Below are 24781 nucleotides of genomic sequence, written 5' to 3' on the forward strand. Positions count from 1 at the left end.
ATGTAAATTAAGAGTGAGTTCATCTCAAAGCAGAAAGGCATACAGTATACAACACATCAAACATAGGTCCAGTGCAAAATCAAGGTAACAGAGGTTTTCTTAATTACATGACCAAGAAAATGTCTATTTTCTAACACACATGATGATTTTGCATTTCAGTAGGATTCATTTGGTCCACCAGTGAGTTCTAATTTCAATTTAAGGATTTAATCTTGAGACGTTGTTTAGTTTAATCACTGTTCCTGTCACCTATTCTTCTCTTCAACCATACCCTGGATACCTAAGGCATTTCCAACTTTTTAAAGCGAGGATCAATGTCTACGGGAGCAATAATAAACACCGCTTTTATTGGGTACTTAACACTTCTCTAACGCCATCAGCTACCTCTTTTAATCCCATCCTTCTTCGCTTACAGTATTTAGACCACCTGTTTCCACTACCTTACCGTCTCCTACAAGACAACTAAACATTTCAACAGACTTTCATTTCTTAAAACTATACAGCCTTTTTTCCCCACATCCTGCTTCCTCCTGCTATATTAAACTGCAACACGTGTCAAGGGGGTAATTCAATATTTAATCAGGAAAACATACTTCCTATCGTTTAAAAAGGACTCCCTTTGTCAGTAAAGGCTGTCAAGTTTTTGTGTTTTGTCTGACCACTCTTGTTTAGTTCAATTACAAACTGCTGGAAAAAGGACAGAAATATTTCAGGGAACAGGGGGGAAAATATGGAGGAAGTAAGGGATGACAGAAATCAAGACGAGTAACAGATGCTACAGAGAGTCGAGCAGAACCGGCAGAGGGAATAAAAGTGTCAGGAAGATGAAAGGTTTGGAGACGAGTGAGAGATAAAGAACTGGTGGGAGGGGTAGAGATGTGAGTCACCACGGGTCTGAAACTGAATCTGTTAGGATCCCAACTAGTGGAAGGTGTAGGAGGCAATGCACTGATCTGCTTCGCTCTCATTACTGATCCAGCTACAGTGAAATCCAGGGACACTGAAGGGGAGAGGACTGCAGAACTAACTTTAACTAAGCATGAAACATAAGGGCATGGACTGTTTGCTTCTTTTCTTCCCAGAAACCTCTTTTCAAAAGGAAAAACATCTCTGCTGGTTATTAAAAATATTATTGGAGACTCCATGTAATCAACGTAAATATATACAACTACATTAACAAGATTTAAAAAGTACAATAAGGAGTATTTGCATGAACACTGATTTTTAAAAGGGGACATATAATGCTTTACAGTCCTTCCTTCTCACATTGGAATCATTAGTTGTGGTCCATATAAAGTGGAACTGCAAAGCTTTGGTCTGAATTCCCCCGTTAATTTACCCCCACGTTCCTCCTTTTTACCCTGCTCTGAGGTGCGTCTGAGAACAAATCGTTTTGATCTCTTTAAATCCAAAAGGATGCCCCTCACATGCCACGCCCCCTCCAGGTAGCAGAGCGTTCCACTCCACCAGATCGGCCATTTTTGTAGTTTGCTGGGGGGGACGTGGGGGAACATTTTGACTTATCGTCTTCAAGCTTGGAAAAAAAGTACATTTTGCACATGTCCCCTTTAAGATGCCTTCTATTTTGTCTTCAAGAGGAACAGAGGCCAGAGTTGGGATTTTAATGGGCAGATGATGATGAGTGAATTTCATAAGCTGGTTGTATTTTCTAATAGCTTGTGAGAGGGTGTATTTGTGATTGGCAATGTCAAAAACACACTCGTAATATGTTTGTTTTCTTCTGCAAAAAGAAAACATTATTTTATCACTCAAAATACATGATTTGTCATAAACTGGCCCAGGTAAATAAACTGCAGCTTGGTTGAAAAGAAGCTAAAAACAGTGCATTACTTCCGGGCAAGGTTCAATATGCTCCTCTGTCTTATTTGGACTCTTTACTGAACATGATCAAGCTCAAGAACATGGCCAAATGCGGGTTCAATCGGTCAAAAAGTGTGCAGCTGTAACTGAAGCTAACCACAAGCTAGCCCGGTTTTGTTTCTAAATAAGCCCCCTTCATACAGACACATAACTTGTCAAATATATTTAAGCGATGTAAAGCCAATGGAATGTATTTGATATATTTTCATGTAATCTACCTAGAATGTATTTTTTCTGATTCCTTTTCCGTTGCACACAAGTGCTGTTGAACATAGTTGATGTTTTATGACAAAAACAATACACATTTTTCTCTAAAACTAAACTTTGGTTACTATTAGCCAACAAGCTTTAATCTTAGCTAAAAATGTTAGCTAGTTCCAAAAGTTAGGCTAATAACCAGATCTGGTAGCTTTAGCTGAAGTTAGCTGATGTTTAGCTTTGTGCTTGCTAATACATCAAATAGTGTGAGTTCACAATCCTGTCCATTTGATTAATACAGTAAACTGAGTTTGTTACGAATGAATGCTATTTGTTCTACTGAAACAGTCAAGACATTCAACAAAAAGTTAGCAAAAAAACAAATAGTTCAACACCCAATAAGGTTTGTTTTGGTCGAGGTTACAATATTCTCACAGAACCAGCTGCAATTTCAAGTTCATACCTAAAATTACCTACAAACATCAATGACTATAAAAAATATTTGGCAGTACTTTGACAAAAATGTAAGTGAAAACCTGCAGCGAATCATACATGGCAATGCAAGCTAGAGCTCATGCTTGAATGTATACACAATGACAATGGAGACATTTCCAGATGCTAAATTCACATATGTTTCGTTTAACTTTACATCACACTGTGACTTTGGACACATTTGATGGATGATTATTTTAGTTGGCACATTCTGTCCAATCTCATAATGTTCTTTGAACTGATCTCAGCCCTTAAGTTGCATAACTTGTCAAATTACCTAGTTATCATTGGTCAATCATTGATGTTAAACTCAGTTATTTCTGAACTCAAAACAATAGGATAAAACACTTTCACAACTTAACTGTTAGCATTTCAAGGCGATGGAAGGAAGTAAGTTGTGAGGCTCAAAAGTAACAAAAGAATCCTGTCAGAAACAAAGATACGTGCCATAATTAACAGTGTAACAAATACTGCTCTAAAGTAAACGGATAACAGGAACTCCAATGGCTTAATATGTCTGCTTTAAAAACATGAATTCATTCCAACGCAGGATATATAATAGAAAACGGCTTCATCATGGTTATTGTGCAAAACACCTGATTTATACACATCAGGAGAAAGTCAACCAAAAAAAATAAAAATAAAAGGATTAATTAACGCATGAATGTTTTAAAGAGGTTGGTGGAACTAGAAAAAGAGCTTTGCCGTCAGTGGCTCTTACTCAAATTCACAAACATTCAGAAATCAAGGAAGTAACATACAAATACTTTGCTCTGAGGTTGATTTTCACATTTATAAGCCTATATTTCTGTACAGGTAAATAAAGATGGCTTGTCGTTTGTAAAACATTTAGAAAACAGTGCATTCTAGATAAATATGTACATCTTCAGCTGTACAATAACAAAAAAAAGCAACAGTGCGCTGCTACTTTTCATCTTTGTCTCAAAATTTCAAGCAGTTTGGTTTTGGTCCTCCTTATGCGGAAACAAAAAGGAGACGTTCTGGGGTGGACTAAATGCTCACAAGTAAAGTGCTACGGGACTGTGGGAAGACAAATTAAATTCAAATCAAACTAAGCAGCGCCGCATATTTCAGAGATTAGAATTTGAGCTGAACTATGAAAAAAGGGTTTATTTATTGATAGTGAATCGTGAGCTCTTTCTGTGTAAAGGGTACAAATTTATCTGTGAATGATGGAGTCTGTCTCTTCTTCCTAACAAAGAGGATGAACCTCATATAGTTCATATGGTCGTTTAATCAATGAAATAAATTGATCATGTTGGGATTATCTAAAACTCTTCAGAAATATTAAACATCTTTGAGATATTGCAAATATGCCATTAAATGAATCCTTCACGAGGCGGTGAGGGGAGTGGCTGATCCATCCGGGACGAGAACAAAAATGGAAACTTAGGATCAGATGTTAACTGATGTCCAGGAGCGTATTTCCAAATTGCTACAGCATGAAGTCCAGATTCTCTTCTGCTACATGGAGATAAAACACCGGAGCACGTTCAGAGTCGCTGTTTTCTCACAAAGGCACTGCTAGCCTTACCTCCTGACATCCCATGCTGACAGGTGACGAAGCGACAAACTAAAGTTACCTTTCTGTGAGTCTGAGAGCCTTTCTGCTGCTGTAGCCAGGGACGGACTGATGGATCCAGGCAGAAGGATCCATCATCAGTCCATCCAGGGACTGCTGCTTATCAACATGGGATAAGACTGGGAGGACAGGGGGCTAAATCCTTGAATCCTGCCCTCTGATCAGGAGGGTCAGAGTCGGTCAGCATCAAATCTTAACATCAAGCAAACCCAGAGTCAGAGACGGACCCCAGCGGCCGACAAATCCACCGGTTACCAGCTGAACAGCGAGTTCTGTCCCAGCGTCATGAAGTAAATCTGGCTGCTGCCTCCGGACTGCACCGAAGCGAAGAACACCTGCAGCGTCAAAAACAGTGGGATTGCTGTATGTTTCACTGCAAGATTTCCGCTGAACTCAGAGGTGGGTATGAAACCGGTACAATTTGGGTTCACGACCCAAGAAATGCTAGTCTCCTTCTTACCTTGTCGTTCCTCTCACACAGGAACTTAAGTTTCTGGGCCTTCTTGTGCATGAAGACTCCCTCCAGGTTCCCCGTGTTGGCCGACCTCAACTCTATGGCCTTCTCGCCCCAGCCCATCACCTGGTTGGACTGAAGGTAGGCTGGACAAACAAGCAGGGACAGGAAGCACCAACATGAGTCCTCGGCAGAGGAGAGGAGCGATTTGGAGGAGTGTGCGCTCGCTCCTGCGGTCCTGCTTACCAACAGATGTGGGCATCTCGCCCCACTGCAGCACCGTGTCCTTGGTGATGCGGCCGTACGTGTCGATGTAGATGCCTTCGTCTTCGTAGCAAACCAGAACCTCCGTTCCGGCTTTGTTTGGCAAAATGATGATGGCATGAGGGTGGATGGGACCCTGGATCTGTCGGACAAAAGCAAACCATTAAAAATTGTTTAAAAAATGAGATAAATGACTATTTTCTATGTACATGGAAAGGTGGCAAAACATTTGAATTGCATACATCGATCTGATCATAGATAGAAATAGTTTTTGCAATCATGCAGAGAATATTATTGAGTAAAAAAAGGGGGTTTATTGCTACAGAGAGTTTGTTTTTAAATTTCCATCATTGATGCTCAGTGAGACTGAAACCTGGACTGTCTGGCCACGTCTTTCAGTTTCTTCACATAAAACCATTTAAGCTCTTTGCTTTGTAGTAAAACGCGTTACATTCCTGGAAAGTTTTGTCATTTTGATACCTAATTTTTACCGAATTCATCAAATCGGTTTCCAGAGAATGTATACTGACCACTGTCTCTCCTCTATAGGTAACGGCAGCCAGCCATCGCCTCAACAGAAACTCAGTTTCATCCAAACAAAAGCAACCGCAGTGAAACATGATGCTGCCACCATCATGTTTCACTGCAGGTTTTGGTGTCAAACTTGCCTTTTTGAATTGGGGCCTAAAGTTCAACTTTAGTTTCCATACGTGTGTACCCCATCAGCCTGAATGCTGAAATGAAACCCAAAGCTGATTCTATAAAGTATCAGTCTGAGGGAACACACCTCTGCATATATTATTATTAATATTATTATTATTATTAATGCACCTTTTCTACATTTTCCCATTTCTTTTCCTTACAGATTCAGTTGTTTTTTAGTTGAATTGAACAGGATGTATGTCACATTCATAGAGATGTTTCCCCAAATCCAAGTCTTAGGGGGGCAACTCTGAATCAAGTACTACGTCTTTAATGTCCAAAATAAACATCTAGGTCACCTCCAACCCTGCATAGCCGCAGGTTAGCATTCCAAACATGTACCATTTGTCCTTAGACCTAAATCACCACATGAAGATTTGACAATTATATCCCAATCTATAAATGTATTAACAATTAAACAAACTGTAATCATTAATCCTTTATATTGCTATCCAAAAAACCTGCTTGAGGTTGATTATCATTTTTAAATTATAATTTATATAAAACTTAAATTTATATAAATGGGCACGAATAGCATGAGAAAATAGGAATACACAAACATATTGTTATAAGCCATAAACATGGCATAATAACAATCCAGCTCGTCCTTGCACTGCAGCTGTTGTCTGTAGCTGACATACCAGCTTCCTTTCACCTCCCTCATTACATGCCATAAAAACTGGTACCAAGACTCGAGTCCAGGTCTGAGACTCGTGTCTTTACGGCACACGTCCAAGTCGTGTCTTTGAGTCTTTTATTTTTGCGACTAAAGGTTTGAAATGACCTCTGATGACCTAATTTTTACATCACAAGAAGCTGGTATTTTAACTGACATGTAGACACATTTGAGAACCACAGGAAATGAATAGAATAGTCCTTTATTTTAGTGTATCAGCAGCAGCGTGACTGGAATAACACAAACCCACTCACTTAAAAAAAAGCAATAAAAAAAAAAACAAAGAATAGAAATTTTACAGTTGTGATAAAATAAAGGGATGGAAAAACTACAGTTATGAATACATAAAAGATTTAAGTGCTAACGACAATCAAAATACTAAACGTTTTGCTTTACCAGAGACTTGCTAAATGCTTCCTTGCAGAATTTGACTTATTGCTGGTCCAACATTTCTTTTGAAGGCTATTTATTGATGCTACAATCATAACCAGTAGTCAAAACTACCAAACAAACTCAATTTCACACTTCTCTACCTTAGTGCTCATCATATGGCAAACATTTAAAAGGCTAATTTTCTAGCTTCCTGTTCCAACGAGCTGTGCTGACATGCTAATGCTAGCTTGTAGATTAAAAGCGGCACTGGGGCTAAATTTAACTTCACATGTTGATCATAATAGCACATCTAAGAACAATACCGTTATCTTCTCTGCCAATTAAAACAATTGCATGATGTTTTCATTTTTGTTCATTCTTAATACTCCTTCCATTTCATACCTGTAAACAAAGTATTGTAACAATCTACTTAACCCAAAAATTAGGTAGAAAGATTTACTTTACTTCCTGTTGCCATGGGTTGTTATTCTGATCCCATTCGGGTTGCTCAAATGAACAGATTATGACCCCTGATAAACCAAAAATAATCATGAATGACCCACCACTTCTAAATTTTAATTGGAGACCTATGACCACATCTTCTGGCAATAGGCAGGACCAGACAAATTTGCTGGTCGAAGCAGGTATAAAGAGCGCATTTTGCAGTACAAAGCTTCTCATGGCATGCGGCTTTGCATTGTACTCAAAGTAATTAATTCACTGCCTGAAGAACAGGCTAAAATCCAACAACCTACATTAAAAAATGTCTTGCTGCAAATGATATTACAAACAAGTGCATTTTAGATAAATATGTCCACGAATCCATTCATGGACTCAGGCAACAACGTAGACAAGCCGAGAGACAACATAAAAAAGATAAACTTGATGTGTACTCAGGAATCTTAAAGGACAGTTTACATAAATATTAAAAAGAGTGCTAGATCCAGCTTTGTCTTGAGTCAGGTGTCTTCTAACACTCACGTGGGCCTCAAGTTCTTTCTTAAACTCTGGTTTAAATCCTTCCAACTCATTTGCCTCTATAGCTTCTAATGGCCATTGGGGAAAACGTATTTTTCTTTGCAGAAATCTAAGATCAGAGGTTTTCTGACAGTATAGCGATTTGTGGTCCTGATTTTTGGCCGGGGAGTGTCACTTATCCATTGTGGCCTGCTGCTTGAAACAGTTTGTGTCTTTATTGATTTCAACTGATATGATGAAACATCTGCAGCCAACAGACTCTTCTTCAGACATCTTTTTAAAGAAGACTTTTGTTATTGATAAACACGTCCTTTACTCCAGACTGTGACCCAGCGGCCTTAAAACACGCGAAAAAATATTGCAACCCTTCTCTGACCAATCTCCAAGCTGCCTTCTCTTTCCACAGTTCTCGAAAAAAAATGTTTGCATCCAGCTGCAAACGTTTTCATGTCGTAGACAACTGCATCTATGAAAAGTTTCAGTCTGGTATCAAAGCACCAAAACCGCTTTCTTAAGGCTTTTTTAATGACCTTATTATAACTGTTGTTTGGGAACCCCTGCTGCTTTAGATCAGAGTCTCTTTTAGGAGCTGTGATTAGTTGATGCAAAAAACAACAACAACAAAAAACATGCAAATGCGCTCCTAGTAATTGAAGGAGAAAAATTAACCAATTAGAGTGGATTAAGAAATGTGTGACATGTTGATGCAACTTAGCAAAATTAAATAATTGTCACACAGCATGAAAATGTTGGAACGCACCTTATTTACATCCTCCTCATGCTTTGGTCACTGTTATGTTTGCTTGCCATACTGCTAATTTTACAACTTCACCTATTTGATATTAATGAGCACTGACCTGTCAGCATTTACTGGGATCGCCTGACTGTATAAAGCGGTAGGATTTGGCAAAACGACATGAAAGGGAGAAAAGAGGTGGGGAAAAAAAACGAGAGGAGCAGCGCCTCTGTCCGCTCAGCTCTGGGAGGAGAAGAGAGGAGTGTTGAAAGGTAAACTGATCCCCAAGATCACGGTGCAAAAAGAAGCACCTTGAAGCACAGATCAATGTACCTTTTCCTCTGCAGCAAACAGACTAAAATCAGAGGCAGCTGGACTTTTGTTCAGTTCCTTCTGAAGATGCTTTAACACCTCTCCATGAGTCTGTCGGTTCTGGTGGCTCACACTGGAGCAACCTGCAGTCAGAGCGCTGCTGTTTTAAAGGACATGGAGGCCTATCCTCCTGAAGCCATTCTCAGTCAGATACAAGTCACTGACCCACCCGTTACTGTCCTGGGTGGTTAGAAGCTATTGCTTGGTGTGAGTGGAGAACTTGGTCCCTGAATGATAATACTGATGTAATCTCTTTGGACCAAGATGGCTTCTTTCACCCCCCTTTCAAACCATCTGTTCTCCCTCTCCAAAATCTGATCAAACAATTGCTCCTCTGTCAGGAATCTTGGCTTATTCTTTGACAGCTCCTTTAAATTCAGTTATCAAGACAAGCTTTTTTTCCCCCAAACTACGACTTCTTGCTAAGCCTTATCTTGTTCCTCAGGATTTTTAGGTGTTTTTATATCAATTCTTCTAGATTATTGTGATTCCTTATATATCTGTTTAGATCAGTCATCCCTTCACCAGCTCGTCCAAAATGCTGCTGCTCTCCTGTTAACAGGAAACACATCTAACTCCAGTACTGGCTCCACGCCACATCATTACAGGGTCGACTTAAAGTTTTGCTAGTGGTTTTTAAGGGTCTTAAAAGGTTTTGCCCCATCATATGTAAAGAATCTCATCCAAGAGGTGGTCATGCCTTCTCTGTCGCCGCGCTAAACTGTGGACTAATCTACTGATCCGTATAAAAGCAGATAATAAGCTCAAGACTTTGAAGGTGCTTTTAAATACCCATCTCTACTCCTCGGCTTTTCATATCAGAACTATTTCTATTTTTACATCATTTCTACTCATTTTTAAACTAATGAATTATTTGATTCATGCCTCCTGATTCATTACCTGCTGTCAATTATTGTGTTCTTGTTGCGCAGCCTTGCTTGTTGTAAAGTACTACATAAATAAAGTTAACGTTGAAGAGTTGCTTCAAAAACCTTTCTCCAACCATCCTAGAAAGAACTCTGCAAGCAGTTCAACTTTTCTTGAGGGCAGACCTTTTACTTTGCTGTGAGGAAATATAACCTGTACCCGACTAATTCATCTAAAAAGAAAAGAGGAAAAAAAACAACGCAGCTTTCTATCAAACGAAACAGCAATATCTTCCTAACTGTTAATCAGCACACTGTTTTAACTAAAATAAAGCCGAAGCTTCCCATCCTTTTTTAAGATGAAAAATAAAAACAGCACAATCTGTCACAACAAGCTCCTCCAGAAATGCTGTCAGCGCTCGGAGCTGCTTGCAGGAAGCGGCTAAAGTTTCATACGTTACCGGAGCGTGGGCCACCACAATCCTGAGCACGAGGACGGGCATCCACAGGCGCAACGCAATCTTAATCCTCTGCCTCGGAATCAGCATTGTTGCATAGTTTCCCGCTAACATCCACAGCTGCTTGTATGTGTGTGTGTGTGTGTGTGTGTGTGAGAGCCTCTTTAGGTGAGTGAATGCCAGGTGTGAGTCACTGTTGTGCCAGTATGATTGGAGGAATTTCTTTTAACAGCACTGAAGAAACAGAAATCCCAGTTTGGAGTGAATGGCGGGGGGGAGGTGTGTGTGTGGGATGATGTGCACATAGCAGGAGGAGCGTGTGAGTGTGTGTGTGTGAGATTGTAATGCTGCAGCGCTACAGTAAAGGAGAGTAAAGCGTTCCTGGATTTTAAGCCTCAAGTGGGAAAGTGAAGGCTTTCCTCCGTGTGTGTGAGACAGAAAGAGGAAGAGAGCAGAAATAAAGTCAGCAGCAGCATAAGGCACCAGCGTATTAGGCAGCGGCGCGCAGACTCGCCTAATATACCCGGAGAGAGGGGAGGGGGGGAAAAAAACTGTCTCAACAGGAGCCAGAGGAGGTCAGAACTGAAACTCAGAGTTAATGATCGCAGAAGGAGGACAGGACGGAGGTATTTTTAGAGCGTCGTTCCCCCTCCCCGTCTTTTCCTGCGCTGCTTCCACTCCCACTTGCTGGGAGAAAGCGGCACACGCATGTTGCCGCGGCAGAGTGTGTGTGTGTGTGTGTGTGTGTAGGACTGCATGTTGTGTCATTTATCAACCTCATTTCACACACACACAGAAAAAAAAAAAAACTTTTGTCAGAGGAGCAAAACTGCAATTTGTCTGCACCAAAGTAAACTTGTTAGGCTCAAACTTCTTGAATTATGACAGAAGGCTTTCCAGTCGACGTCGGATTTATCTCAATCAGTCATGCAGCGAGAAGCGGCTTGGTAATATAGCGCGACTTCAAACCCATTATTCAAGCAGGAGGAACTCTTATGCAGCCGCCACCCACTCAGCATCACCACAGCACTAGACAACATCCCCAAACCCCAAAAATGTCTGAGACCTGATCGCACATACCAGACCAGCAGCTAAAGCACTGAATGCGCCCTTATACCGCCACTTTTAAGGTTGCTTAACACACGTTTAACAGGATGTGTCAGAAGGAGAGTATGAGTCACCATCATCTCCCATCAGCTTTACGTGCCCACATGCTGCAGAGGAGCAGAAGACACGCAGCGAAGGAGAACATACTCCAGCAGGGACTCGTTCTGCAGCGGGGGGGGGGCGTTTTGCTCATGTATGACACACACTGATTTGCACAAACGTGAGAAAGCTTCTGGAAGTTTGGTACCGCTCTGGCGCTTCAGTCGTGGGCTGCTTCAGAGCCGACAACTATTACCGACACCCTGAACGCCGTCCAGCAATATTCCAGGCTAGAACAATACGACAGGTGTTCAAGTTTAACCACAGTCACTGGCTTCAGCGCTGAACTTTGACTAGGCCATTCTAAGAGATGAATATGCTTTTATCTAAACCACTCCACTGTAGCTGTTCTATATCCAGGGTTGCTGTGCTGCAGAAGAAAAACCTCCAGTCCTCTGAAGCCTTTGAGCGGGGTTTTTCTTCAACCTAGACCAGCATCCTTGCTGCTGAATAACCCATTCCCGCAGCACCATGCTGCCACCACTATGTCTCACAGTGTAACAGGTTTTCTTCCAGAATCCCCCCGCATTTAGCTACATTCATATCAGCCCTGACCAGCTCTCCCATCCCTGCAGAGGATGCGCATCCCCACAGCATGATGCTGCCACCACCATGTATTACTGTGAGGGCTGAGAGTAATGTGCAAGTTAGCCAAAAATGACATCATGAAAACGTTAAAAGCTGATAGATTTTCAACAGTGGTTGTCAACATACATTTCTCTTAGCCTCAATAAAGCTGTGTTTGTAAATCAAACTGAATAAATATCCTCTTATAGGTTTGACTTTGTGTTTTCAGCATGAATCCGTTAAACCTCAACGTTATCACACCCAGACATTTCTGCTGCCCTGCTGAACATTTCAACAGGAGATGGCCATAACTGATCGTGTCTTAATGGAGACAAGAGCCACGACTGGCAGCAGAGAGAGCAGGGAAGGAGAGGCCAACGGTAAACATAGTAAAGCAGAACCAGTGGAACAACTCTATGTTAGATGGAGGGGTTACAGCGTGGGAGAAACCGCAGGAAAGGCTAAATAAATAAATCAGGAGTTGACAGCTAGTGAATCTAGAAGAGAGCAGAGAGGACAGCAGGAGGAGTAAACGAGAACAATGACTAACATCAGCAGACAGCGAGTAGGAGGCGGACCAGAACTTCTCCAGAGATTCCTCCTGGAGACGCAGCAACCAGGGCTGGAAATAAAATGGGTGGGGAGCCGAAGGAACTACGACATTAATATAATCGCTGCTGAAGGAGAGCTACTTAAGAGAATCCGACAAGCAACAGTGTGTTGAGAGCATCGATAGTCCGAGGCAGACTGAATACAAAGCCAGGATGTAGGCAGCCTAGAACTGGACCTGGTACATGTGATCTACACCAGTTTGTGCATTTTGACTGTATTTTACAGTTACCACGAGTATACTGTGAAGCAGATCAGCATAAAACACATGTCCAGATGCCATTTCAACCAGATAATTCATAGAGATTCTTAGGTTTTCCAAAGCGCAGCTGACAAACCTTTGTAAATTTTGTGAATAAGTTTAACACCACGTGCTCCTCTGCAGCGATGCTTCTAGTGCGCTTGAGTTTGAGATGTTGAGTGCGCACAAAAGACATTATAACAAACTTATTAATAATATTAATACATTAAACTTATATAGTGATTTTTTGGACAATCAAAGACGCTTTCCAAAAAAAGAAAAAAAAACCTGAAATATACGAAAAATCATACTAGGGAAAAGCGAGGTTAAATAAGTTGTTTTTTAGATGTGATTTGAAGCTCTGTAATGAGCCTGATTGTATTCAATTAGGCTTTTAAGTGATCGACTGATACAAAACAGTGACGTGGAGTAGAAATTAGAAAGAGTTTTCAATGATTTATCCCCAAATAAAAATCTGAGAATAAGCAGTGTATTTGGATTAAGCTCAACCGAGTTAATACTTGTGATTTGTGCTGCAAGTCTTTTATTCTTCTCAAAGCAGTTCCAGCTTATTCTGACCGAATGGAGAACGTCCGCTCCAGTCTCAGCAGGCTCTTTTTGGATTTAGCTCCGTCCCTCGCCCCCCCGCAGCATTATGCTGCCACTACCGTGTTTCAATGCGCAGATGACGTGTCCAGGGTTAGGGGCAGTGGCACATTCAGATGTTGTTTTCTAATCTAACCAAGCTTTATACTTCTCCACACTTCCTCCCTCACCTGTCTGCTGATTGTTCTCTAATGTCGTCATAGAACCGCTGGAGCTGTACGGAGATTAAACTCCACGCAGGAAGACTTGATTTACCAAAAAAGGTGACTCTTTAGTGTTGTACTGGACTTTAATGAAGGTTTCAGAGTAAAGGGGGCCAGACCGCACATGTAATTAAAGCATAAACTAAGATAAAAGCACATTGAAGTTTGTGTTTATGGTGAGTCCCAACGTGGAAAAGGTTAGGATCTAGGAAGAGACCGCATGAACGCCTCTGCATAGGTTTATCATGTTAAAACGGAGCAGGCGCTTACGTGCGTAGGCAGGTAGAGGTCGTACGGCGTTCCAGAGTCAACGTCTATGGCGTGGAAACCAGACGATGAGCCGTAGATGACCTTTAACCTTTGACCTTCCTCCACTGTCAGGTCAACGGACAGCGGTTTTTGAGGCAGGGACCTGAAAGACTAAGTGAAAACAGGACAATGTGAGCCGAATAAATAAGTGAATAAGACTGTGACAGTAGATCCATGAACAACCGAGTCACACAGTCTGAAGGGAGGTTGCAAGGAAAACCTCCGAGCCGAGGACAGTCATGCTATCTCTTGCACAAAGTGTATTTTTGGACGTTTCTGGGGAGAGAGGGTTAAACTGCGCGGCGCAGGAGGAGAAGTAGCTCAGGCCTCAGAGGACGAAAATAAACGGGACACGGCTCTACTGAGAATCTGTGCATGTGAGCCTCGTACCCTGGATGTGTCAGGGCCTGTGGAAGTGACCCGGTTAGACTTTCAATCAGGCTTTTGGTGCTGAAAACGCAAAGGAGCCGAAGATGATGGCGGATAGGGTGGCTAACCCCAATCCAATCACTGACTCAGTTCTTAAAGGGGGTAAAATGCTGCGATTTTAGTCTGAGGAAACACTGTAGCTGGACTCCATTAAGGAAAACAATGAAAGGCTGCCGGTTGGGTTTTCTTTGACGATACAAACCTTGAAGGCCATGAACTTGTGGTAGGGTTTCGGCGCCCAGGCGTACACCTCCACAGCGTTCTTCAGCGCGATCACCAAGAACTTAATCTTCTCATACCGCACTGAAACAATAAAGGAAAACAAGAGAAACGATAAATTCTGCTGTCACACAAGTCCCTGCAAATGTAATCGCACCACAACTGTTAGACATTTGTGTATTTTACTGGGATTTTATGTGAGCGACCAACACAACGGACAATGACACAAGGTTTGGGAAATCTTGTGCCAATAAAGACAGACAAGGTGTGCCGTAAATTCATGGAAGAACCACCTTTCAAGCACTTGCAGTTGCAAATTGTTTACAGCTGCAATTTTTTGTAGATATTAGTTTTTGACAAGCACTGCACACTTACCATTTTTTGTCCATTTTTCCTTAAAAAAAATAGATCAAGCTCAGTCAGACTGGACCAAGAGCCTCTGAGAACATTTTTAAGTCTTGCCATGGATTCAAAACTGGATTTAGATGTGGAGTTTGACCGAGTCATTCTGACACACAGATAGGTTGTTTTTTCCTCTGTTTTATCCCTTTTCATTATTAGCATATTTTTGAATATTAGCTCATGTTTTACCTATCAATTTAGTTAATTGTATTTTTTTATTCTAGGTCAGAATTATTTTCACTAAAATTGCCATGTAGAAGAAAAATGCCTGGATACATACTCTGCTTTAAAATGTTTTATAGCAACTTTCTTCTGTCTTTTATTTCTACTCAGATGTTTCTAGCGAAAGCAAAAAGCCTTGTGCATAACAAACCTTCCCTCCCCCCCAGTCTTATTAACTAAGCAGCCTCACACAGCTTCCAGCGTTGCCCCATATTCAACTCCATCCAACCTACCTAACTAACTCAACAACCTCTCCATTTAAGAAAAGCATCCTACATATAGTGAACCACATGGAGGTTAAAAATCCTCCTTACGCCAAATGTTTCCACTCCAGTGTTCACTACTTACCCACTTTATAGTGTACACAGCCCTCCAAGTCACCTACGGAGGTCCAGCCCTGCCTCTTCTCCACGTCTGGGTCATTGTGGAGAATCTTGTTTCTTAACCAGGACAGGTAGTACAGTCGCAGCTTGTTCTTTTTGCCTGCGCAGTTTAAAAGAACGAACAAGCAACCAGAGACAGCACATCAACACATCATCCAGCCATAGATGCGTTTACATAGGTGTGGAACACGCCGATACGTCTAGAGGCACAGTTTTCTGAGATTAAAATGTGTAAGCTGTGTAATCACCTGATATTGTGATCAGGACATTAAGGCCCTCCAGAACCTCCATCTGCTGAAACCGTCGCCTGCTGATGAGCGAGTAGACCTTCCCTTGGCCGCTGCGATCCAGCAGCCACAGGCCGTTCTCCGTTCCCACCAACAGATTCACACCTGCCGAACCAAACACACACGTTCCTCAACATGAACACGGACACGGGATCCTACATATGGAACAAGCAAGTGGAGTCGACAGCAAACCAAGTACAAAGGAAGGGAACAGTTTGAATCATGTATTAAAAAACAACCAATGGACGTACGACAACACCAAACTACAAACCCCATAGTCCGGCGCACAGAACCTCGGCGTTGAATTTCTTCTTGTACTTGCGGATCTCGGGGGTGTCGCTCTGCGGCCGTATGTTGGTTGGGTTTACGTTCACCACGGAGCCCTTCCTGTGAAATTCCCTCTTTAGCGGCTCGCCCTTCATGCTCGCTGCACAGACAGGAACATGAAAAATAAAGCTGGGTTTGGCGGCCTTTAAGGTCCTTTATTTAGATTTCATGTTGAGACCGACACAAAGTACTGCTTCATTAAAATGGAAAACAATGACACAGGGTTGGCATTGCTTGTTGTGAGTCTCCAAGGCTCTAAAGTCACCTTTTGTATTGCACTTTGTATTGTCTTGTACTGAATTGTGCTATATAAATAAATTTGCCTTGCCTTTTGCTGCGGTGGGCCTACGTTTATTTCTTAGGTGCACCTAAAACACATTTAGGACATCAGTCTAACAGCTTCACTTTTGTTTTGTCTGATTAAATCGCTGTTTATACAGACAATATTCACTTGTGAATGATTAAGTAACAATCTGGTCAACATAAATTCTTTATTTGAAACAGCTCCACAAGAACTTGGTGCAAAAGTGTTGGTACTGAAAGTGCTTCACTGAGCTGAAATTTGAACTTAATAGCAATGTAAAAGGATGAAAAAATTATGAGAAAAATCAAACTTCTGCTCCTCCGGCTGAATGTGCGCTCCTGCTGCAGGGGAAACAAATCCTGCCAGGGATGCCTACCCAGCGATTCCCCTAGGGATCAGCGCGGCAGCATTTTCTGAAGGCACGCTGCTCTTCATAGTTAAGGGAAAACTGAACACCACCATGGTGTATTCACGGTGATGTGCTGTGTTAACTTTGCACCACAGGTGGCGCTCTGCATGTAGGACATGCACGTGTTTGCAGCCTCTCCTAGAGGACTGCCTCAGCTGCAAACAGGACTTCCTACGGCTTTCTTCTTGCCACTTTCCCATTAGGCCTGAATTACAGAGCATGTGACTAATGGCTGTCCTGTAGACAGGTCGTCCCACCTGAGCAGTGAGTCTCTGCAGCTCCCACAGTGTCTCTGGTTAATGCCCCACTTTTATTTAGGACTAGGGAATGAACACAAACGCACTCCCACATTCCTCATGTTTATTTGAACACAACAATTTATAAAGCACAGATCATTTCCTCTTCCTCCTAACAATTTCCTCCTTCATTATTCGAATTGTAATAAAAACACACAGAAATGTGTAGTTTTACCAGGAGAAAATGGGGAAAAGTTCCAAGGGGTATAACTAAGGCATATACAGACACGTACATTCATCTCTACTTACTTGGACTCTGTGGTGGTGATGATATGGGGATCAGCCTCGGGTCGATGAAGGACAGGGAGGAAGAAGAGCAGGTGCTTTTTCCAGATGGACTGCTCACGGCCTGGTCAGAACAGTCACATTCATATCGTTTCATATTGTTTAGTAGCTTGTATAATAAGGTTTCAGATCAATAACAAAGATCTATCAACTACCAAGAGGCCAAATCTTTGAAATATCTGCTTCCTGTTCTGTTTATATCATTTCATTTTTTTTTTCCTTTACTGGAACTATGACATGGTCTTAGGGCGAGGTCAATAAATTCACTACAGACCAACTCAACGTTTGTCATTCCTGGACTGGTAGCTGCATAACTACAGCACTACCTCCCTCTGGTGGACAAATCAAAGTGATTCTGGTGAAGATTCTCAGTCATCCAGGTCATGATCGATCAAAAAGAAAAAAAATTAAAAAAACAAAACAACTGAACCATTTTCTGAAGTTTGAAGTCGTTTTGCTTCCCATCCAGAATTGAGAAAGCTTTCTGGATGGGAAGCGAAACGTCTTCAAACTTGGGAAAATAGTCCAGTTGTTTTGTTTTTTAACTTTTGTTTTGAAAAATCAAAGTGATGCAAAACCAGCCAAGTATCGCTATCATTCAGATTTATCTGTATCAGGCTGCAGTGTCGCCCATTACTCGTCTCTCACCACTGACATTTTAGATCTGAAAGTGCATTTTAATTCATTATATTAAACCTTTAACCACACAGTAGTCAGCGGCAGCTACAACGAAAAAAAAAGGGCTGTTTTGTCTGATTCAGCTCACATGCAGGTCCTGCAGAGTGGGGGATCCAGGAGCCACGGGGGAAAGCGGGTAGCTCAGTTCCCGTGTGCGCTGCTGGCTCAGAGCGCTGTGCGCCGGGCTGGAGGAGGAGGTTTTCTGCAGGAGGTCCGGCAGCAGGTAGGTGTCGTCCGAACCCAACCGGGACATCTGGGGAACCGTCACAGAGACACGAGACGGTCAGGAGGCTGGACGGCGCTACGACAGGCTACTAGGACAGTGCGTCAGTGGCTTTCTAGGCACCTGGTTAAGGTTGTGGTGCGGCTGCAGGACGATGCCGTCGGGTATTCCTCTGAAGTATTTCCCTTTTCCGTTAGGCAGGCCAGACCTTGAGGCATGCAGGCACACAGTTCAGACGTGAATGAAGGTGGTTAAACGAATGCGTTCAAACTAAAACAACAGGAGAAACTAAAAAATATGCTGCACATGCAGTAGATGAAAAAAAAGAGAAAAGTAAAATCTTCCCTTCTGAGTCACACTTTTTAGACAGAAAAAGGTCTGGTGTGAACAAAAATGGCTTTATTTCTGTAGCTTGACTCAAACGTTTCTGGGAACGGATAAAGATTCTGACCTGTTTCTTTCCTCGTCGTCGCTGCTGCCCAACTCGTCGCTGGAAGAGGAGTATTCGGTGGCCTTGTTACGCCGCCCCAGGGCAGCTTTTCCTCCCTTTGTGGAAGGAAAACAGGTGAGAGGCACATGCAGGTGATTCAGAATAGCAAAGACCACTGATGGAGCTAAAAAACAGGGAACAAACCTGTTTTTAAAACAACAGGCTACCTGATTGCAGTGTGGGTCGACCCTCATAAGTGTGTCAAAGGCTCAGGTTGCATAAAGCTGTGGCTTGCTTTACTGTACACTATTACTACACTTAAAACTAAACCATAGTTTTTGTCTCATGTACATTTTGTTTTTTTTTTACAGATTTCTTCTCAGAGGGCATCAGACAAACCAAATCTGGCGTTGTAATAGTGAGATGCAAGAACAACAAAAGGTTATTTACTTGTGGTGCGCTGGATGTGTTGTCAGTCCTCCTGTGCTGCTGCAGACGGTGCTGCAGGAGAGGACTTTCAAGGTTGAACAGGCCTGAAACACACAGACCGACGTCAACCTCCAGACTTTTTATATTTACTGTAGTTGAACCAAGAAATCGGACGGTGACCAAAACTCCAAATCTGACAAGAAAACCTTTAAGAAAATCATTGATCACACCAGAACACGACGCGGTCAGCAGCCACGGTCTTCAGTGTGGAAGTCGTTACAGAGTCAAGACGTCTTAGATATGGTCGCTTTCACTGGCAGAGAGCAGTTTTAAATGAAGTCAAACCAGAACAAAGTCCGTACGGAGCTAAAGATGTAGGAAGCTGTTTTAAAGGAAACTGCATTTTCTACACAGGAGCTGTTTTTTTTTTTTACTACCAGCTATGAGACTGTAAGGTGCTGATCATTATGCTTGTTAGGCATCTTGTGGAGTAGTTTTGCAGTTCTGGTTGTTTTGTGCCGGGCTTTTTAGGTCATCAGTCACAGTGTCAATACTATCCTGCCTATGGGAGCGAAATTACCCAAAGCTTATTTCAGCAGTTGTCAGGCAGGCTGGAAGTATTACAGCAGAGTTGCTCCGTTTTATTCTTTGGAGCTTTTCAGACTCAGTTTTGACACCTGCTGGATTTGGAAATGTGGCCAGGCTTTATCTCAGATGAAAAAGAGCTTGGTTTTCCAGTTACCCGTTAGGCAGACTGGGGCGGAGACAAAAGCAGACTTCAGTCAAGCATCTCTGATCACAAAAAAAACCCGTCAACTCCGCTTTGTAAACCTTTTCTTTCTCATCATTTTTAGGGTTCGATGGTTATTGACACAGACGTCTCCATTTATTCACAGCGGACACTGAGTCACATCCAGGTCTATAATAATGCCCTTCCCAGGATAAAAGATGAAAACATGTTAAGAGTAAACAGCCGAGTAAGCGCCGCTGCAGCCAGACGTTTACCAAAAATCATCATGGGCAGAAAAAAAACTGCATGAGCCTAGATCACCAGTCGGAAGATGATCCAATGTCAACTTTAGATGAAAGCAGGTTAGGGCGTGAGGAGAGAGTCGCAGTCGATAAGAATCAAGCCTCTCCTCTAATGCTGACGCCTTCAACCTGAACGAGTCAAATCGTCTCTGGAGAGAAGAATCATAGTCAGAGAAAGACGGAGACAAGAAGAAGAATTCAAACCCAAGAACACTGTACCAACGGTCAAGCACGACAGTGCCGGAGTCATGCGGAGGGTCTGAGAGAACTGCCTCCAAAGTCAAGCTGATATTGAGCGTCTGGAAAAGCCTTCCCAGCACCCTGATCCAAAGCTGGCCGAGCATTTGTGGACGTCAGGTCTGTGCCTGGCAAGCTAATCTTCCTTTCATCAACACAAAGATGTTAAGGGAATTCTGTGATGCAGGCAAGACACTGGCCACCTAAAATCTCTGAACAGCACTGTAGGTGTAAAAATGTGAAGCCACGTTTAAAAAGGACTGATAAGTTGAATGCCGGCGAAACACACTATGCTGATCCTACTCCGCTGGTTTCAGGAGTGGGCTGCAGTTCTAAACAGGAAATGGTTTCCTTCACATACCAAGCGCTCATGGGAGCAGCAGAAAATGGTTGAAAAGAGGAAATGGCTACTTGACAACTTGGGTTGAGTTTTGGAAACATTCAGACAGAATATACAGGTGATAAAGGACCTAAGCTAAGAGCTCTCCGTTTCCCATTTTAAAACATTTTAATGTTGGTTTTCGCATAAACAGATCAGCGTCCCTAATGCGCTGTACCACTGGTAGAGCTTGGTTCTCTCAGCTGAGCCTTAAGGACAATCTCGGATTTGTGGCCGAAAAACTAAACAAATCCAAGCGGCTCTCTCCTTCCTCCACATAGAGGACAACTTTGAAATAGTAAACTCTTCCTTCTCTCTGTCTTCGTTAAGTAGCTACAGGAGAGACTTCCATACTCACACTGCCAATCACGGAAAGCCCAAGCTTGAGGTTTCTTTGGACCCGGAGGCAGCAGAAAGAACAAGCTCTGCTCACACAGCTCTGTAACGTCCCAGAAACACGACTTAGCGGTTGTGGCTGCATTGGTACTTTGTGTTTTTCGTCTGCTTGAGAGTCATCTCTCAGTCCTACACACGATAAACCAAACGTTTGCTTCACAGTTCCTTACTTTACCAGAGTGAAATATTTACGTTTGTCTGGCGGTTCTTCAGGACCTTCTGCACATTTCAGTCCAAAACGTTTCCCCAGTTGGGTTTTCTACTATACGACGCCATCTCTGGCATGGAGCCATTCCTCAGCCTTATTGGCTAGCTTAGTTCAGCCACTTACTACATCTGGACTGGATTATCGTAGACTGGATGCAGATTGTGTAAAACAGTTTGTGATCTCTGACCCCTCTGCCCTTCAGAGGCGGATTTGAAAACGATACGTTAGCTCTGCGTCTTTCCTCTGCTAGCACAGGTTGTAAGTACCAAAGAGGACTAGCATCTGTTGGACCTGCAACAACAACATACAGTTCTCTTCGGACCGCTATGGGGTAGGACAAGCTTCATGTTCATGTCATTACCCTCAGCCAATCCGAACGCCTACACTTCTAATCTGTACGCAGACGTCAAACACAGCAGAAGATGTTCTCTAATCTCTAAAAGGGTCATGTATTAAATCCCACAGTCTCTATCCAAAGGTGTTTTGGTTTGATGTTTTTTCCTTATTGTTTATACATGTTCTTTTTAGGTTTTGCCATATTAGTTCATGGTCCTGTGTTATTGGATTTATTTATATTAGATCTCTGTTTATCTTACCCCCTTTTTTGATGTTCTTAAGTTCAGTTCCTCTCTGTTAGTCTCCCTCCCTCAGCTGCCCTGCCTTCATTCTGCCTCCGCAGCTCCACATGTCCTCTGATTGGTCGCTGTGGTTCATTTGTCATTCTCCAGCAGAGCCTCAGCATGTGAGCTCACTGGTTGATATTGCTCATTGTTGGATTGCTCTGTTTGAATGCCTTCTCCATGCACGTTTCATCACCTGTGATTTGTGACCTGCAAAACTAGCCTGTAGGCTTTCTTCTTTTTTCAATATTGAAAACTCCACATTTACCACAGCTACTCTTTGCACTTGGTTCCTTTACTTTCACAAATCATAACACCTATAAAATGCCATTTATACCAAAGACAGTGTGAGACCAGATTTCAGCTTTTATCTTCAACCATATCTTTAAAGATTACATAAATTACAAGTGTTCATGCGTTTGTGCCTAAACCAAAACCACAGGTTTGGCTTAAAATCCTGATCCAAGAGGTTGGAGAGGTCAAAAATGCTGTAACATTGTTCTTTTTTTGTTCTGTAATGGTTTAACTTAATAAAATAAGTCAAAAGATCAAACCGTTTTCAATACCATGCATCATCCAGACCTGGGAAAATGTCTAACTCTATACAATTCAATAACATGAGGATCCTGATGAATAGTTTCTTCAAGACACAAGATGTGAACAATGCCAGCTTAGGGTAGCAGCCTGATCTGTTTTTGCTTAAAAAAGAACAAGAAATGCCAGGACTGACACCGTTAGCCTAAATAAGTCCCAAGTGAAACATTTTTCATCCCACAGGAAGTGAAACAGAGATAGCAGCTATATAAACAGACTACAGACACAGACTAACAGAGCACAGCTTCAGAGCCTACGTATCAGGGGGGGAGATTTCCCAGCTCAAGCAGCACACAGCAGCGTATCTGGGCGCCACACACCTGGGTGGTTGCTGGTTCCATGAGACGCAGACCTCCCGCCCCTGTCTGATGCCGACACCGGACTGCCACTAGATGGAGACAGACACACAAGGAAAAGGAACCCAGAGCGGGAAGAAAAGTTATCAACATCTGTGTCACAATCTAAAACATATCCTTCACGCTGTCACTGCAAAGGGCCCCGTTTCCCCACCATTATTTTCCTCTGACTCACAGCAATCATCCAGGCTAAACTAATCCGATCTGCTCACGGCCAGCTGCTCTCAAAGGCGGCGTGTGCAAAGATACAAGCTGCAATGTGATATATGTCCTCACAATAGATACAGTCCAAAGTAAATGATACCAACTGTAATTACTACCATGTATCAAAGCACATTCTAAATGAAACTAATAGTAATTAGCTTTCTAATTGCATCCGGTTCAAAGGAGAGACAGGCTGACACAAAGCGGTAACCCATTTCATTTCATACACAGATGAACTAGTACACAGGTATTCCCACTGTTAGAAAAATGTTTCTTAGGGAAATACATGGAATAGTTTTAGTTATAGCCTGATGGTTTGTTTCTTAAACAAGTTAAAAGACTAAACTTGGCGTCTATGCTAAACAGACTGTTTGAAATGAGCAGAGTAGAAGGTAGGAAGTACTATTCTCCACTGCATTTTGATTATTTCCCTTTCTTAAATCATTTATGATCTCAGATTTTCCAGTTTCAATATTAGCAGTGAAGGTTTTTAATAATGAAAACTTTGACACATATGTGACAGAAAAGTACAAGGTAAAAGTAAAAAAATAAATAATAAAAGTACAAAAATGAGTGTTTTTTTTGTTGCCCTGAACTTAATTGTCATTTTTAATAAGATCTAATTTGCCAATTTCAATGTTTGTGCCCTTAGGAAAGATGCGTTTTTAAATCCATAATGACGGTTGTTTGTTGATCATGTATTACCTACGACTGCCACACAGCCAGTGAGATACAGCAGTACAAGTGAATTAGAATCTGGATTTCCCCAAAACTGCAGTCCTTTATGCCATTTTACTTTCTACATATTTTACTGAAGGTTTCATTGTTACATCTAGAACTTATATGCTTTTTTTTTTACATTAACAATATTTTTATTTTTGCATGCCTTGTTATTTTTAATCTCCAAATATCATTGATCTGGTTTTATTGAGATTTAACGACAGTCTGTTTAAGCTAAACTAACAATTTAATTGCACAGTTTCTGTTGTAACGGTCTCCAAAAGCTGCTGTATATTTGGCCAAGAATTTTTTTTTGCCTCATCTGCAAATAAAACAAATGGCATCAATTGTGATGCTTTACGGATTGGTAACATATAAAATTAATAGTACGTACCACTTTACAATAAGGCTGCCTTTATGAAGATTTAAAAATCGTTTGTAGACATTATAATTTAATCGGAAATCACTTAATAATTAATAACTGTTTATCATGCGTTAATAAAGGACAATAAAGAAACAAAACTGACCAGCTTCTTGTCAAATAGTGAACCAAATCTATATTTGACTAAAACGTTTAAAATTCTAAATATTCAACTTTATCACTGCATTGTAAACACTTACAACTATCAAAGGGAGCCTTATTGTAAAGTGTACATCACCATGACACAAAAAAGAAATATACATAGTACAGAATTATGTTTTCAAACGCTTATTGAGCTTACGAGGGTGTACTTTAGACTGAAAAATTTAATATAGCAACTCGAGATGAAATATATAGAACTTGAAATGTTTTAGCCAAATATATAGATATTTGGCTCACTATTTGGAAAGAAATCTGTTAGTTTAGTCTCTTTTTTGTCTCTTTCTCACCCTTTATTAACACATAATAATTTATAATTCTAGAAACTGCAAAAAGGCA

General features: G+C 41.6%; 1 protein-coding gene across 2 annotated transcripts in view; it reads right to left on the reverse strand.

Moving 5' to 3' along the window:
- Positions 1-2786: 2786 nt before the first annotated feature.
- The window catches only part of LOC105927650 (mitogen-activated protein kinase kinase kinase kinase 4), an 84201-nt gene continuing 62206 nt past the window's right edge, over positions 2787-24781 (reverse strand). For both annotated transcript variants that reach the window (XM_021317606.2, XM_036127075.1), the window contains 14 exons: positions 22903-22970; positions 19138-19220; positions 18709-18803; positions 18381-18465; positions 18123-18287; positions 17321-17420; positions 16007-16162; positions 15697-15840; positions 15414-15548; positions 14425-14525; positions 13755-13904; positions 4875-5034; positions 4635-4774; positions 2787-4509 (listed from right to left, as the gene is read on the reverse strand). In XM_021317606.2, the coding sequence (XP_021173281.2) occupies positions 4426-4509; positions 4635-4774; positions 4875-5034; positions 13755-13904; positions 14425-14525; positions 15414-15548; positions 15697-15840; positions 16007-16162; positions 17321-17420; positions 18123-18287; positions 18381-18465; positions 18709-18803; positions 19138-19220; positions 22903-22970 (1666 nt within the window). In that variant the 3' untranslated portion in view covers positions 2787-4425. The remainder of the gene's footprint in view (positions 4510-4634; positions 4775-4874; positions 5035-13754; positions 13905-14424; positions 14526-15413; positions 15549-15696; positions 15841-16006; positions 16163-17320; positions 17421-18122; positions 18288-18380; positions 18466-18708; positions 18804-19137; positions 19221-22902; positions 22971-24781) is intronic.

The sequence above is a fragment of the Fundulus heteroclitus genome, chromosome 23 (genome assembly GCF_011125445.2).
Source record: "Fundulus heteroclitus isolate FHET01 chromosome 23, MU-UCD_Fhet_4.1, whole genome shotgun sequence".
In the NCBI taxonomy this organism is placed as follows: domain Eukaryota; kingdom Metazoa; phylum Chordata; class Actinopteri; order Cyprinodontiformes; family Fundulidae; genus Fundulus; species Fundulus heteroclitus.